The 12,821-nt window shown below is 36.7% G+C and overlaps 1 protein-coding gene across 3 annotated transcripts in view; it reads right to left on the bottom strand.

Annotated features, from left to right (window-relative positions):
- Positions 1 to 2,649: 2,649 nt before the first annotated feature.
- The window catches only part of BBS9 (Bardet-Biedl syndrome 9), a 442,846-nt gene continuing 432,674 nt past the window's right edge, over positions 2,650 to 12,821 (bottom strand). For all 3 annotated transcript variants that reach the window (XM_067746666.1, XM_067746668.1, XM_067746667.1), the window contains 2 exons: positions 3,278 to 3,388; positions 2,650 to 3,066 (listed from right to left, as the gene is read on the bottom strand). In XM_067746666.1, the coding sequence (XP_067602767.1) occupies positions 3,035 to 3,066; positions 3,278 to 3,388 (143 nt within the window). In that variant the 3' untranslated portion in view covers positions 2,650 to 3,034. The remainder of the gene's footprint in view (positions 3,067 to 3,277; positions 3,389 to 12,821) is intronic.

The following is a 12,821-nucleotide window of genomic DNA, read 5'->3' as shown; positions in this document are numbered from 1 at the left end:
GCAAACACACTAGAAATCAAAGAAATGTAGCTATCTTGGACTATAAGCCCTCGGTTTTACAATGTAAATCTTACCAATAATCTATACATTTGGGTGTGTATTTGGGCTTTTGGAATTAGCCTGGATTAAAATCCCAGTTCTGCTACATATTAACTGTGGGATACTGGACAAATTATTTAGACTTTGTAAATCTCAGTACTCTCATTTGTAAAATAGAGATAATAACATTCTCTACATCACAGTAATGTCATGAGGAGTGAACGAAATCATGCATACAAAGTACCAGCACACAGTAAGAATTTAATAAATGTTTGCTATTTTATTAGTACCTATTCTGATATATTGGGTAATAATGAAACCATTGGGCTAATCAGAAACCTGGATCATCTTCCTTCTTCCAGATTTGTGAGTTACTCCAAGATTATGTACACACACACACACACACAAGACATAATGGACAATCGTTATTAAAGACTGAAATATTGGTCTCAAAATAATAGGAATAGTTAAGAATTATTTGGGTCTTGATTTTTAAACAGCCACTCTAAAAGATAACATAATTCTTGGCTCCATTATTTTTTTGCTAGTAGAAACACTTTAAACAGTTTTTGTGTTTTTAAATCATGAAGCTAAAATCAGGAGTAGAAGATATGTACAACTTAAATTCAGGAAATTCTTTAACAAAGTTAAATTTATGTCATTAATCAAATCATTTTTATCATTTTAGAACTTATATTTTAAATTTGATAATGTTTAAAAGGTTAATTAAGGATGGACCTAGAGAATATAATCCTTAGTGAAATAAGTCAGAGAAAAACAAATACTATATGACATCACTTATATATGGAATCTAAAAAATAATACCGATGAATCTATATATAAAACAGAAACAGACTCACAGACATAGAAAACAAACTTACCAAACGGGAGCGGGTAACAAACTAGGAATATGGTATTAACATATACAAACTACTATACATAAAATAGATAAGCAAAAAGGATTTACTGTATAGCACAGGGAATTATACCCAATACCTTGTAATAACCTATAATGGAATTAATTTGCAAAAAAACCCTGAATCACTATGCTGTACACCTGAAACTAACAAAGTATTGTAAATTAACTATATTGCAATTTTAAAAAGTTTAATTAGTAACTTCTTTCCTTTTGGCAGCTAGTAAAATGCAAATGGTAATAAATTAGAAACATTCTAAAATATTTATCTGTATGATGTATGCATACAGAGTTCTGTATTCAAATGATCCAAATAAAAAAATAAAATTATTTGGTCAAGTAATTTTGCTAATAGGCTTAAGATACTGATAATGATTTCTAGGAAAACTTCTTGCAAATATACTTCTTAACATTAAAAACTCTCAGTATAAGATGTAATTGTAGCAGCAAAAGTCACCTTAAACTCCCAAATCAGAGATAGGAAGCCTTTTGAGTTTACATTGGTAAACACTCCCTCATGGAAGAGAGAAATTGTGGAGGCCATTAAAAAAAGGAAACAATGGAGGAGAGATTTGAAAAAGATAGAAATCACTGTACTCATGCACATTTAAAGTAACCTTTACAAATCAAATGATATGCTTCATAAAACATATCACAGGAAATAAAGGGAGAGAATCAAAAAGTGAAGGGAAAGAATTGGGGGGAATAGAGGAAGGGAAAGACTGATCAAGGCTGATGAACATAGAAACAAGAGAGAAAAAGAAATTGAGTTAAAGAAAGGCAGACAGGACATGACAAACAGGACATGACTCAAAAAAAAAGAGAAAGAAAGGAGAACAGAGATGAGCACATGGACACATGCACTCCATGGACAAAATATCCCTGGGAACCAAATATCAAAAAGAAAAAAAAGAAAAAAAGACACAACTCAGAAACACTCTTTAAAGAAGGAATATACTTCTCTTCTAACCTTTCTTCAATGAAGCTGTTAAAGATGATCAGAAGTGTTGTGGTTTTGCATCTTTAGGCATACACAGAGCCAAGACATCTTTTACTGGTCCCCACAGGCTGGGTAACATTAACCTAATGGTTGATTCTGGCCCAAAGGCTAGAAGGTGTCCACTCCCATACTTGACAATGAAAACTATTTAATCTTCTGCTGCATCTCCTAAAAAAGAATGCTATAAATAATAAATAATACATCCTCTGCAATTTTTTTGACATTTCACTTATAGAAAAACTGCGAGCCACTTTCTCCTTTGTACTGACTGAGGCATTCCAAAACTGGCACAGACATATTTTTATTTAAATAAATCAGCCTTGCAACTGTAATTTTAACCCGAAATTGGCAAAATCTCCTCTATTTCTTACATATGAAAACCTTACCTTTTAATTATAATAAAGTGTGAATCCTTCTATAACCTGGATTTTTAAAAGGTATCTCCCATTGGGGTAATGAAAAAGGATGTTAATGTACTAGCTTCCTTGAAAATATTTTAACATTTTCATACAATACTAAAAATACTCACCTTTTCCCACTTTTAGCCTAATAGTAGTTTCTTGTATTTATAAAATAACCACACTCAAGTCTTACCGTGGAGAAGCAACATTTTTAGTTCCGTTCAATTTCTTCACTTTAAATAAATAAAGAAATCAACTATATAACCCTCTGATTACAAATCAAATCCAAGATATTGTTTGACAATAAGATGCTTTTATTAAACTCGATACATTTAATATATAAGAATTCTGTGAAAAAACTGGGGTATCAAGTAGGATCTGGGTCTTTGCATTACAAAGTCTGCCCCCAAAAGATGTCATCTCACTATATACTGTGGCTGAAAGCATACAGATGACCAAAAAGCAGCAACATCCTTTCCTGGTAAGACAAGTTCAACTGACTTGCCCATAGTATTACAAGTCCTCCTAGAAAAATTAAAAGTCCCCATCCCCATCTCTACCTATTATCTCCTGGCAGGTGAGCTGTATGAAGCACCTTCATCTGTGCTTGGTATGAGGTCCACACATGATCAGCCTTGGGAAGGCCATCTTCCCCTCAACCAGACAACTCTACTTCAACTATTCTGAAACTCCTTGGAGGGGTGAAACTTCTGGAAAAATGAAAGAGAGCAAGAGAGAGAAAAGGTCTGAATATTGAAAGGAATATACAAATGATCAAATTCAGCTGCACCCAATGCCAAGGGGAAGGCTGAATAAGTTAGAAAACAAGCAATTTTGCAAAATGCTTTCTGGTATGACAAAACCTGACCAGTGTCTCGCTCTTCCTGACATACCAGTTGTGAAGGCCACACATTCTCTTACCAGCTATGGGCGTCTCCACGATGAGGTGTTTGTGGTTGGTAAACAGTTCAGTGGAGTCTTGCTCTACTGATCTTTCTTCTAGGTCTGATTCTGGGATCGTAGCACAGCCACCTAGTTGAAAAATACAAACAATATTTTAAGCAATGTGTAGAAAAATCTACCTCTCCATACGGCAACCTCAGCTTAAGAACGTACCAGTCATGAAGATGATAAATAAAGAGACAACAATCTTCAGGAGTAGGCCAAAAAAGAATCATCAGAAACTATAAAAGAAACAAAGCACATCGACTGTGAGGGAAAGAAAACTTCCCTGAAGAAAGAGGAAGGCCACTGGTGTTCTGAGTTGGTGACTATGGTGGTATTTCTCAGGAATTTGATTCTATTCCTGAATCCCAACACCTTACAGCAGAGACACAAACACTTCATAATTCACAGCAAAGCCATGAATGCATTGTGGAAGCTTTCAATTCCAAGTCAATTCCAAGGTGACTTGAGGATAAGCTGGGACCACTGCGCTTTGAAAATATTAGGTATAAGCCATTTGATTTTATCCACCAAAATATTGTACGGAGAACTCATGCTGAGAATTTCCTGACTACATCTGTAACTTGATTTGACTAATTTGATTAATTTCCTGGAAATGTACTAACATGCTGTATACTGTACACATTTTTCCCCAAAGCCATTCTTCTTGTAAATAAAGTGTGATTTTTCCTTTTCTGAGGCTTCTCATACACTGAGTCCAAAGCCTCCATATTCAAGTTTGGCTTTATGTGTGAGGGGGTTTATAAAGAGAGAGTACCAGCAGCACTGATGTGTAAACCACGTCACTCAAATGAGAGTGAAGTCAAGATCCCAGGTCTGAAGGAAAGTACACCTTACCATCCATCCCTCTGGATCAGCTCTGAAAAAGAAATCGATGTTGAGGGAAACTTGAAAGACAAGGATTTCCACACTCATAAAATAAGAATCAGAGGTAGTCTCAGAGGTTTCCCAAACAGGAAATGTTAGAATTATCCATCATTGCAATGGAACTTGCCCTGCTTTACCTTAAAATAGCTAGGGCCCCATCCAGAAGGAGAACCAGGCTTATTTTTAATCTGTTTAAGTAAAAACAAACAAAAATTTCAGAGTAAGCAGTAAAAGGAGAGAAATAAAATATAAAATTTCCAAACTAACAGAGACCTTCTGAAGCCCACTGTAGCAATGCTTCTCAAAAGGACCAGCCTTAAAATTTCCAATCTATCTAAGCCAATACTTTTGTCACGTATAATAAAAATGAATAAAAGGAATTACTAGAAAAATAAAATGAACAATATATAGGCCCTTATCTTTTAGATTCAATCATTGTAAAAAGCACACTGTCAATTGCTACAAGTTTCTCAATGCTTATTCTCAGTTTCAAGTAACAGACAGTTTGCAGACAGATGCTAGTCTTCTATTCACACTTTGAACAGCACTGATTTCAAGATATGGTCTACATTAATATGATACATGGAATTATAGTTAAAAATAATAATTCAGCCAACTCCTAATTATCAGACGTTCAAATAGCCAGTAAACTCATTCTGGCAACAGCAGGGGCTTCTCACAACTTATGTACCTCCCTTCTACTCCAGAATCTGTCCGGCAGCTCCCTTCTTGCATAATGTACAGAACAGCCCCCCTCTCCCCACCAACATGGGATGTCTAGGCTCTCCTTTGCCCACTGCTGGTACAATTATGGAGATCCACTTCTATCCCTGTGCTCTCGTGTAAAAAGGAGTTTCATTAAGGAACCTGGGATCCCAAGTCAGAACTCTGGGGGCATTTTCATAAGGAACAATGTCATAAGTGGTGGCTTCATTTTAGAGTCCTATTACAATTAAATGCTTAAAACATTTTTCTGGAGTAATCTGGAACCCTAACGCCTGCAGGTGAAATTTGAAAGCATGAAGCATGCATCACAAATTGCAAACAGTATCTATAGCATTTGGAACAAGACAGTTTATAAATTGGAGATTACACCCGTGATGTTTAAGAGGATGTTTTTGAGACATTTCACTATGCTCCCTCTTCCTCTGAATTGTTACCAATCAAATTATGTGCATGACCATTTGTGTTAACTAAACCTGGCTGTAAAAATTTGTTGCTTTGCAAATTAGTAGAACATCAAGATATATAGCAATCCTCCTATATATAAAATAGATAAACAACAACAAGTATAGCACAGGGAACTATATTCAATATCTTGTAATAACCTATAATGGAAAAGAATCTGAAAAAGAATAGATAAATATATATGTATATGTATAACTGAATCATTTTGCTATATATCTGAAACACTGTAAATCCACTATACTTAAATTTAAACATTTTTTAAGAAAATTTTTCTGGCTACAATCCTCATGTAGCCAGAAAATTATTTAAGTATAAAATCTTACCAAAAATTCTGAACAATAGGAGATCACCCTATATTTATAAAGATAATTCAACTCTAGGGGTTTTTTTTTTTTTTTTTTTATGGATTACAAGCTATCCTTAAACCTGTGTCTGCATTCAAAAGCAAATTATAAAATTGTTGAAACTTCTTCCTCACCAGGTGGAACATATTTTATCAACAAGGGAATTACACTAAGGAAATGCTACCCACTGTCAGAAAAACAAACAAACAAAAACAATAAAAAAGAGCTCAGGGACTTCCCTGGTGGTCCAGTGGTAAAGAATCTGCCCTCCAATGCAGGGGATGCGGGTTCGATCCCTGGTCAGGGAACTAAGATCCCACATGCCGTGGGGCAACTAAGCCTGCAGCCAGAACTACTGAGCTCTCGAGGCTCAACTAGAGAGCCTGTGTGCTGGAAACTACAGAGCCCACGCACCCTGGAGCCTACTCGCCAGAACTAGAGAAGAGGAATCCCGCAAGCCACAACTAGAGAGAAGCCTGCACGCCGCAATGAAGAGCCCACACTCCGCAACGAAAAATCCCGCATGCCTCAACAAAGATCCTGCTTGCCGCAACTAAGACCCAACGCAGCCAAAAATAAATTAATAAATAAGTCTTAAAAAAAAAAAAAGCTCAGGTCCTCTCTGTAGGTTGCTATAGCATGAACTATAAAAGTTATAGGGTTCAAAGGTCAAGATAGGAGGCCAAGCAGAAACAAATGTAACTGTCTAGAATACCAGAGATCAAAATCAGAATGCAGGGTAAGCACTGGTATTCTGGAAAATATGTAACCAGCTGGCTTTCAAGGAAAAAAGGTAAAGCCCTAATCTGTAGTGTTTGCCCATTTCTTTGGTATAAATACTCCTATCATGGCCAGTTTCAAGCAACCAACGTGACATCACCAAACGTGGAGCTTGGCAGAGATGTGTAAGAGGACACCATGAGATAGCACTTTCACCATTCAGATTCCGTAGACAAAAACAATCTCAAGAGCATAGAGAATAGTAAAATGTAGTAATAACTAGTGAAGGGTTCTGAGGTGTATTATCTTTGTTCTTAATACAACTTACTTGGTTGTAAAGTTTACATAATTTAATTTTTAATAACGGCTGAATTTGTTAACTGGCTCACAGAATTCCTAAAAATTCAATGATTGGTTCTCACCAGCCAGTGTGAGCCAGCTCCAGCACTGAATGCGGGCTTATTTGTAGGGAATTTAACAAAGCCTCGATTCAAACCATGGCTCAGCATTTATGAGCCAAGTGACCTTCCTGAGCAAATTATTGCACTTTAATGAGCCTCAGTTTCCTTAACTATAAACAGAGACTATGGCAGCCCTACTTCATAAGGAAGAAATTGATGAGCATGTGTAAGTGCTTGGCACATTGAAAAACACATTAAGTTCTGACTATTTACTCTCATGTCAAAGTTAGGAACACTAAAAGAAGAGTAGAGTGAAAAGGCCAAGACGGAAGTCCCTAAAGTTGGAAGTCTGAAGGGGTAGGGTTCACACAGCTGATACAGCCATGGGGCCAAAAGACACAGCTCTGCAGCAAAAAAAAGAGTGTTCAGACACCTTAAACATGTGGCCACCTCTGAAGCTGACTACTCTATTTACTCACGCTACTTGATCTGCAGAGTTCTATTTGATAGATACTTGATTATAACCCAGATGAATTCTGGTGGCCCAGCTTACCTGCCTCACCATCTACCTTGTAACTCAGGTAACCTAAACCGGGGGTTGGCCAGATAGTACATATTTTTTAAGCTCTGTGGGCCATCTGGTCTCTGGTGCAACTGCTCAGTTTTGCCATTGTAGTGCAAAAGCAGCCAAGGACAAAATGTAAACATGAATGAGCATTAGTTGTGTTCCAATAAAACTTTATTTACTAAAACAGTCAGATCTGGCCCATTGGCTGTAGCTTGCCAAAGCCTGGCCTAATACAAGGCTCACAGAAAGCTACTCTTCAACTGCATCCTAATTCTAAAGGTTCCTAGAGGCATTTAACACTGCCAGATCATCTCATAGTATTACTATAACAATAGCAATAAGGAAGAGGAAGAGGAGGAGGAATAATAGTAGCAGTTCTTTAAAACAATATTATTTGCCCTACTGCTACAAATGCTCTTTTTGTTTGGGCAGTGATAAGCTTTTTTTTTAAAAAAAAATAGACTAATTTTTAGAAGATTTTTATATGTACAGAAAAATTTAGTAAATGGTACAGCGAATTCCCATATATTCTCCACACAGTTTCTCCTATTGTTAACATATTGCATTAGCATGGTACATTTGATCAATGAACAAATGCTGATACATTATTAGTAGTTAAAATCTATAGCCTATTCAGATTTCCTTAGTTTTTACCTAACATCCTTTTCTGTCTCGGGATCCCATCTAGAATACCCCATGACATTAGTTGCTGCATCTCCTTTGGCTCTTCTTGGTGGTGACAGTTTCTCAGACCTTCCTTACTTTTGATGGCCTTGAAGTTTTGAGGAGTATTGGTCAAGCATATTGCAGAATGCCCTTCTCCTGGAATTTGCTTAATATTTTTCTCATGACTAGATTGGAGGAAAATTTTTAAGACAGTTTCTTTTCATAAATTCTTAGAATTTCCCAAATTTTAGGATTGTCTCCAGTTGTTCTTCTTTTCCTCTATCAAAAGTGAAACCCAGGTGGGCAGTGAATGGGGAGGCCTCTTAAGGCAAAGGAGGCCAACAGCAAGGCTTGACTTAGACTGTGAAGTTCTCAGGAGTGGGTCAGTCTGGGTCTAGCTGTTGGACGCAGGCAGGTTGTCAGTTGCCCCAACTGTAAAGAGAGAGTTTTAATGAGGCCTATTGTGAGGATTATGTGAGACCGTGTACACTGAACACAGTGCTCAGCACAAAGTACATTTTACCATCTCTGTTTTCTAAGAATTTTCTTGGCATAGATACACTTTCCACACCGTATCGGTGGAATCAAAGAACTTTAGCTTTTAGTGCAACCACCTTCATTTAGGAGACATCAAAACAGAGGCTCAGAGAGGGTAGCAGATGTCCCTCATATCCTAGAGCCGATTCCTGATTCTCCTGCTTCCTAAACCATTAGTGCTTTCTCAAGAATACCTTTTTTCCCATCAAGATCTCAGTGGATTTGCTTGTGAGTTGGCTTTCCTAACCAGTACTTCCTTTCAGTGATACAGAAAACCCAGAAGGTTGGCAAGCTGTTCTTTGGGTATATTTTAGGACTTTGCGGATTTATATTCTTGCAACAGAGACCTTTGCAATCAACTGAGTGTATGGGTGCAAATGTTCCATTCCTTCAGGGAGGAAAAATTTTTTTTCTTCTTTTTTCTTCATATATTTAAAAGCAATCAAACAAGGAGACACTTTGAGAATCACAAATGACCACAGACCATGCTCTGACTTGCCAGCCAAAGAATCTTCTGTTCACATGCTTGAATTGCCACTAAGAATTTAAAACAGCAGAAACCTCAAAAATATACACCAGTGACATTTTTCTTTTAATCAAGATTTACTTGATGGATAAAGTGTTTTTGAAGTTAACATTCAGATTTCATTTCAAAGGTTTATAATTCACGTGAAGTGTGGCGAATGGGTGCTTTGAAAAGAATATTTCACTATCTTAAATATGAAAAGTTTCCCTAAGAGACTATGAGTAGTTAAAAAATTCTCCGAAAATATATTCATTTGAAATAGTTTTACTCTTTATTCTCTCTCAGTCTCCCTCACCCTCTCCCTCTCTCTCTCTGTAAATGTGTACACACAACCACACATAGGCATTAAAGATATGTATAAGAGTTTTCCTGATAATTCTCCTCTACTCTCTTCATTCTTCTGTTTTCTTAAAATATATTTTTTTAGCCCAAGGAGAATGTAAGCTATAGAAAGCCAAGAATCCTACTGTATGTTTGTGTAGCAATTTTAACCAAGTATTTATAAATTTTTTGACAAAATGCAAGAATGGAAGGAAGAGGGGTGGGTAAAAGAGAGAAGGAGATAGAGGATGAAAAGGATAAGTGGGGAGGGGAGAATAAATTATCAACATATTCCATTTTTCTGTGTACACTTCTACAGATGATATTTGGGGTGACTTACTGAAGGTATAGATGATAAAATATTAAAGAATAAAAAATACAATAGCAGTTAGAAAAATTTAATTCAGAGTAGGAGGTATAGCTAGGAAAAATTGTGTCAGATAAAGACTTACGCAAGGGCTGCCATGGAGAGAAACAGCAAAAGGCTTGGAGGAAGAGTGGGGCTGCACTTCCCCTGTTAATTCTCCACTGACTTCTCTTCTTCCACACTGGACTTCAAAGGGCCCAATCCATCTTGTACTTGGACTTAACATTTCCTTAAGAACACACCATAATTGGTAAAGCTATGCTTGTTGGAAATTTTTTGACTAATGTTGTGTGTGTGTGTGTGTGTGTGTGTGTGTGTGTGTGTGTGTATGACTCTGTTCTGTGCTTATGGGCCATTTTAGAAAGCCAATATTTCTGTGAAATTGGGTTTACCAAGGTGCTTACTAAGTAGATGCTCCAGAAAACTATATATATATAGGAGATTGTTGAAAATACAACAGTCAGACCTTGTCAAAGCACACCTTGGAAATAAAGCCCTCAAGAATGTAACGTATCATTGAATGAGTTCTTACCACAGCATGGCAAATCACGTTGATATCATATGGTGACACTGCTTCTCTGAAGGAGGAACTGGAGATCATACGTCAATATCGTTCTCATCTCCCCTTCCATTCTGCCCTTTACTTTGTTGTAATGTAGAGGCATCTCACACTTAACCTGGTACAGTTTTACAGTTTCAAACTCAGGAAACCAGAAGAAAACAATGCCTTTCTATATAGTCTTATGTTTCCAGTTCCAACATATGATATTTGTTTTTCTATGTTTCTTTTAAATCCATTCGATAACTTTTATTTCTCCCTATATTTGCAGATGACATGCTGACTGCTAGACAGTAGCTCATCTACTAGCAACAGAGATAATAATGGTGAACCAGTGAGAGGCAGGTGAAGTTCACTGTAATGTGTGTCCAACATGATGCCTGTGGAATGTTTGGGATTTCATTTCCACTACCTAATAATAAACTTTGATCCCCCCCCCACACCCGGTAAGAACTTAAAATGTGTTCAGGACTATGCACATATACCTATGTTTGAAAATATTTCCATTTTACACCTCATAGCAGAGACCAAGTTTGTGAATAAAAGGAAGTCTGATATATTTTAAGAGGTCTAGCATGTGTCTCAACAAGTTTTAAAAATCCCATAAAGACTGAATACTAAGTCCCTTGGGGTATAAGGGCTCCAGTCAGAGAATCTGGATTTAAGAGGGTAGGGTCCTCCTGGCATTAAGATGTTTCCACAACTTGAATAATGATAGGTGTCCAACTATTCTTTTAGCTGGACCACCACTTAGAATTTAGGTCCACTTAGTACAAAGGATTAAGAAATACAGGAACATAGCCATTTTCATCCATTGATAATTATGTAAACAGAATATACCAAGCAGAAAAAAGTCCTATTTACAAAAAAGCAAGCACAGTCCATAAATCCTAAAGATTGGAACAGATCCAGGTTAAGAAGTTCACCAGATGTCAGTCCGTAAACAGGGCTTCATAAAGTGAATTCCCCAATTAATTGTTGGTAAGAGTGATCTCTATACTATGTTAGTGCATTATGATCCCCTACCATATGTAGGTGAATTGTCTGGTCCTATAGATCATTAGTCAGTTATGATACAACAGAACTCAGGGGAAAGAAGTGGGGTAGGCACAATTTTTTCTGATACAGAGAGAAGGTCCCATAAAGTTACTGCTCAGGAACTCGGAGATTTCTTCACTGAAGGAGATGAGAACTCTCCCATTTATTTGCATTACATCTGTTTTTCTAACACATTTAGTTCTTAACCTGGAGTACTTGGAAAGACACACACCAGTAAAAACATAAACGTGGAAGTTAAAAAAAAATAAAACTACTCACTATTTTGTTAAAGTCTCCAATCACAATGTTTTCCCACATGTTAACAAGGCCATTAAATCCTCCAAACAGGAATACAAAAGTATTACCCAGCCATGGTGAGAAGGTGAGGAAGAAGAGAAAGTTAATATTTGCTTTTTCTTGCCAGTTGATCAATGTCTAGAGCACTCTCCAAGGAAATGCAAGATCTGTTGTCTTTCAACTAGATCTTTTCTATACTGATAAGTATAGCACTTTCTTGTTCAGAAAGAAGGTGATTGTGGTATTTAATTTCCATTTTGTTTCTAAATCCTAAGGCAATCCAATGTACAACTGGAAAGACACATAATTTTAAGACATTTCCATTTCAAATACTTTCCTAACTCCCTCTTCAGAGACCAACTCTCTCTCAAAAGTATACACGCACAAATAAAACATTATAGCTACAGTTGAGAAGGAAAGGAAGCCAATAGTTCTGCAATTATAATTACTAAAAAAATGAAAGAGTAAGAACATAACTCTACTTTGCCTGGACACCACATAATAAGAGAGCCAGTGTTCTTCACAGTTCCCTCTTGCATCAAGTGGTTATTAATTCCTCAGTGATCCTGGCAACATTTCTTCAACTTGAGTTTCTTTCCACAACCCAATTAAAAGCCATAATCTTGACCAAACTGTGTTGTTTTTAATAATGACAGAGTTTAGGTGGTGATTTTGAAACTGAGAGTTCAGCTGGGTCACTTCAGTTATACACAGGTTGAGAGAAAAGAGTGAAGAACACAACGTCTCTGGAGAGCACCTGTTTCATCATATTCGTTCACAAATGAGGAAACTGAACAAGCACTCAGGACTCATTCCTAAACAACTCTGTTATCTAATGATATATTTCTACAATAGTCCATTAAACAATGTCATATTTTGCAAAAAGGGAAATGTACACAAGATGATAACCAGCCCATTGATAGTGGAAAGGGACATCCAAAATGGGACATGGCAACTATCATTGTGTCTAGAGCAAAGTCACATAAGTCTGGGACTTAGTTTCTTTTTTTCTAAATTCAGAAAATATAGCATTTTACTTTATGAGAGATGAAGATTAAATTGGTCAGTGCTTGTAATACAGTTATCACAGAGCCTGGCAC

Source organism: Pseudorca crassidens, chromosome 8 (assembly GCF_039906515.1).
Source record: "Pseudorca crassidens isolate mPseCra1 chromosome 8, mPseCra1.hap1, whole genome shotgun sequence".
NCBI lineage: Eukaryota > Metazoa > Chordata > Mammalia > Artiodactyla > Delphinidae > Pseudorca > Pseudorca crassidens.
The sequence above is the reverse complement of the archived record's forward strand: the minus strand, read 5'-3'. Positions and strand labels throughout refer to the sequence as shown.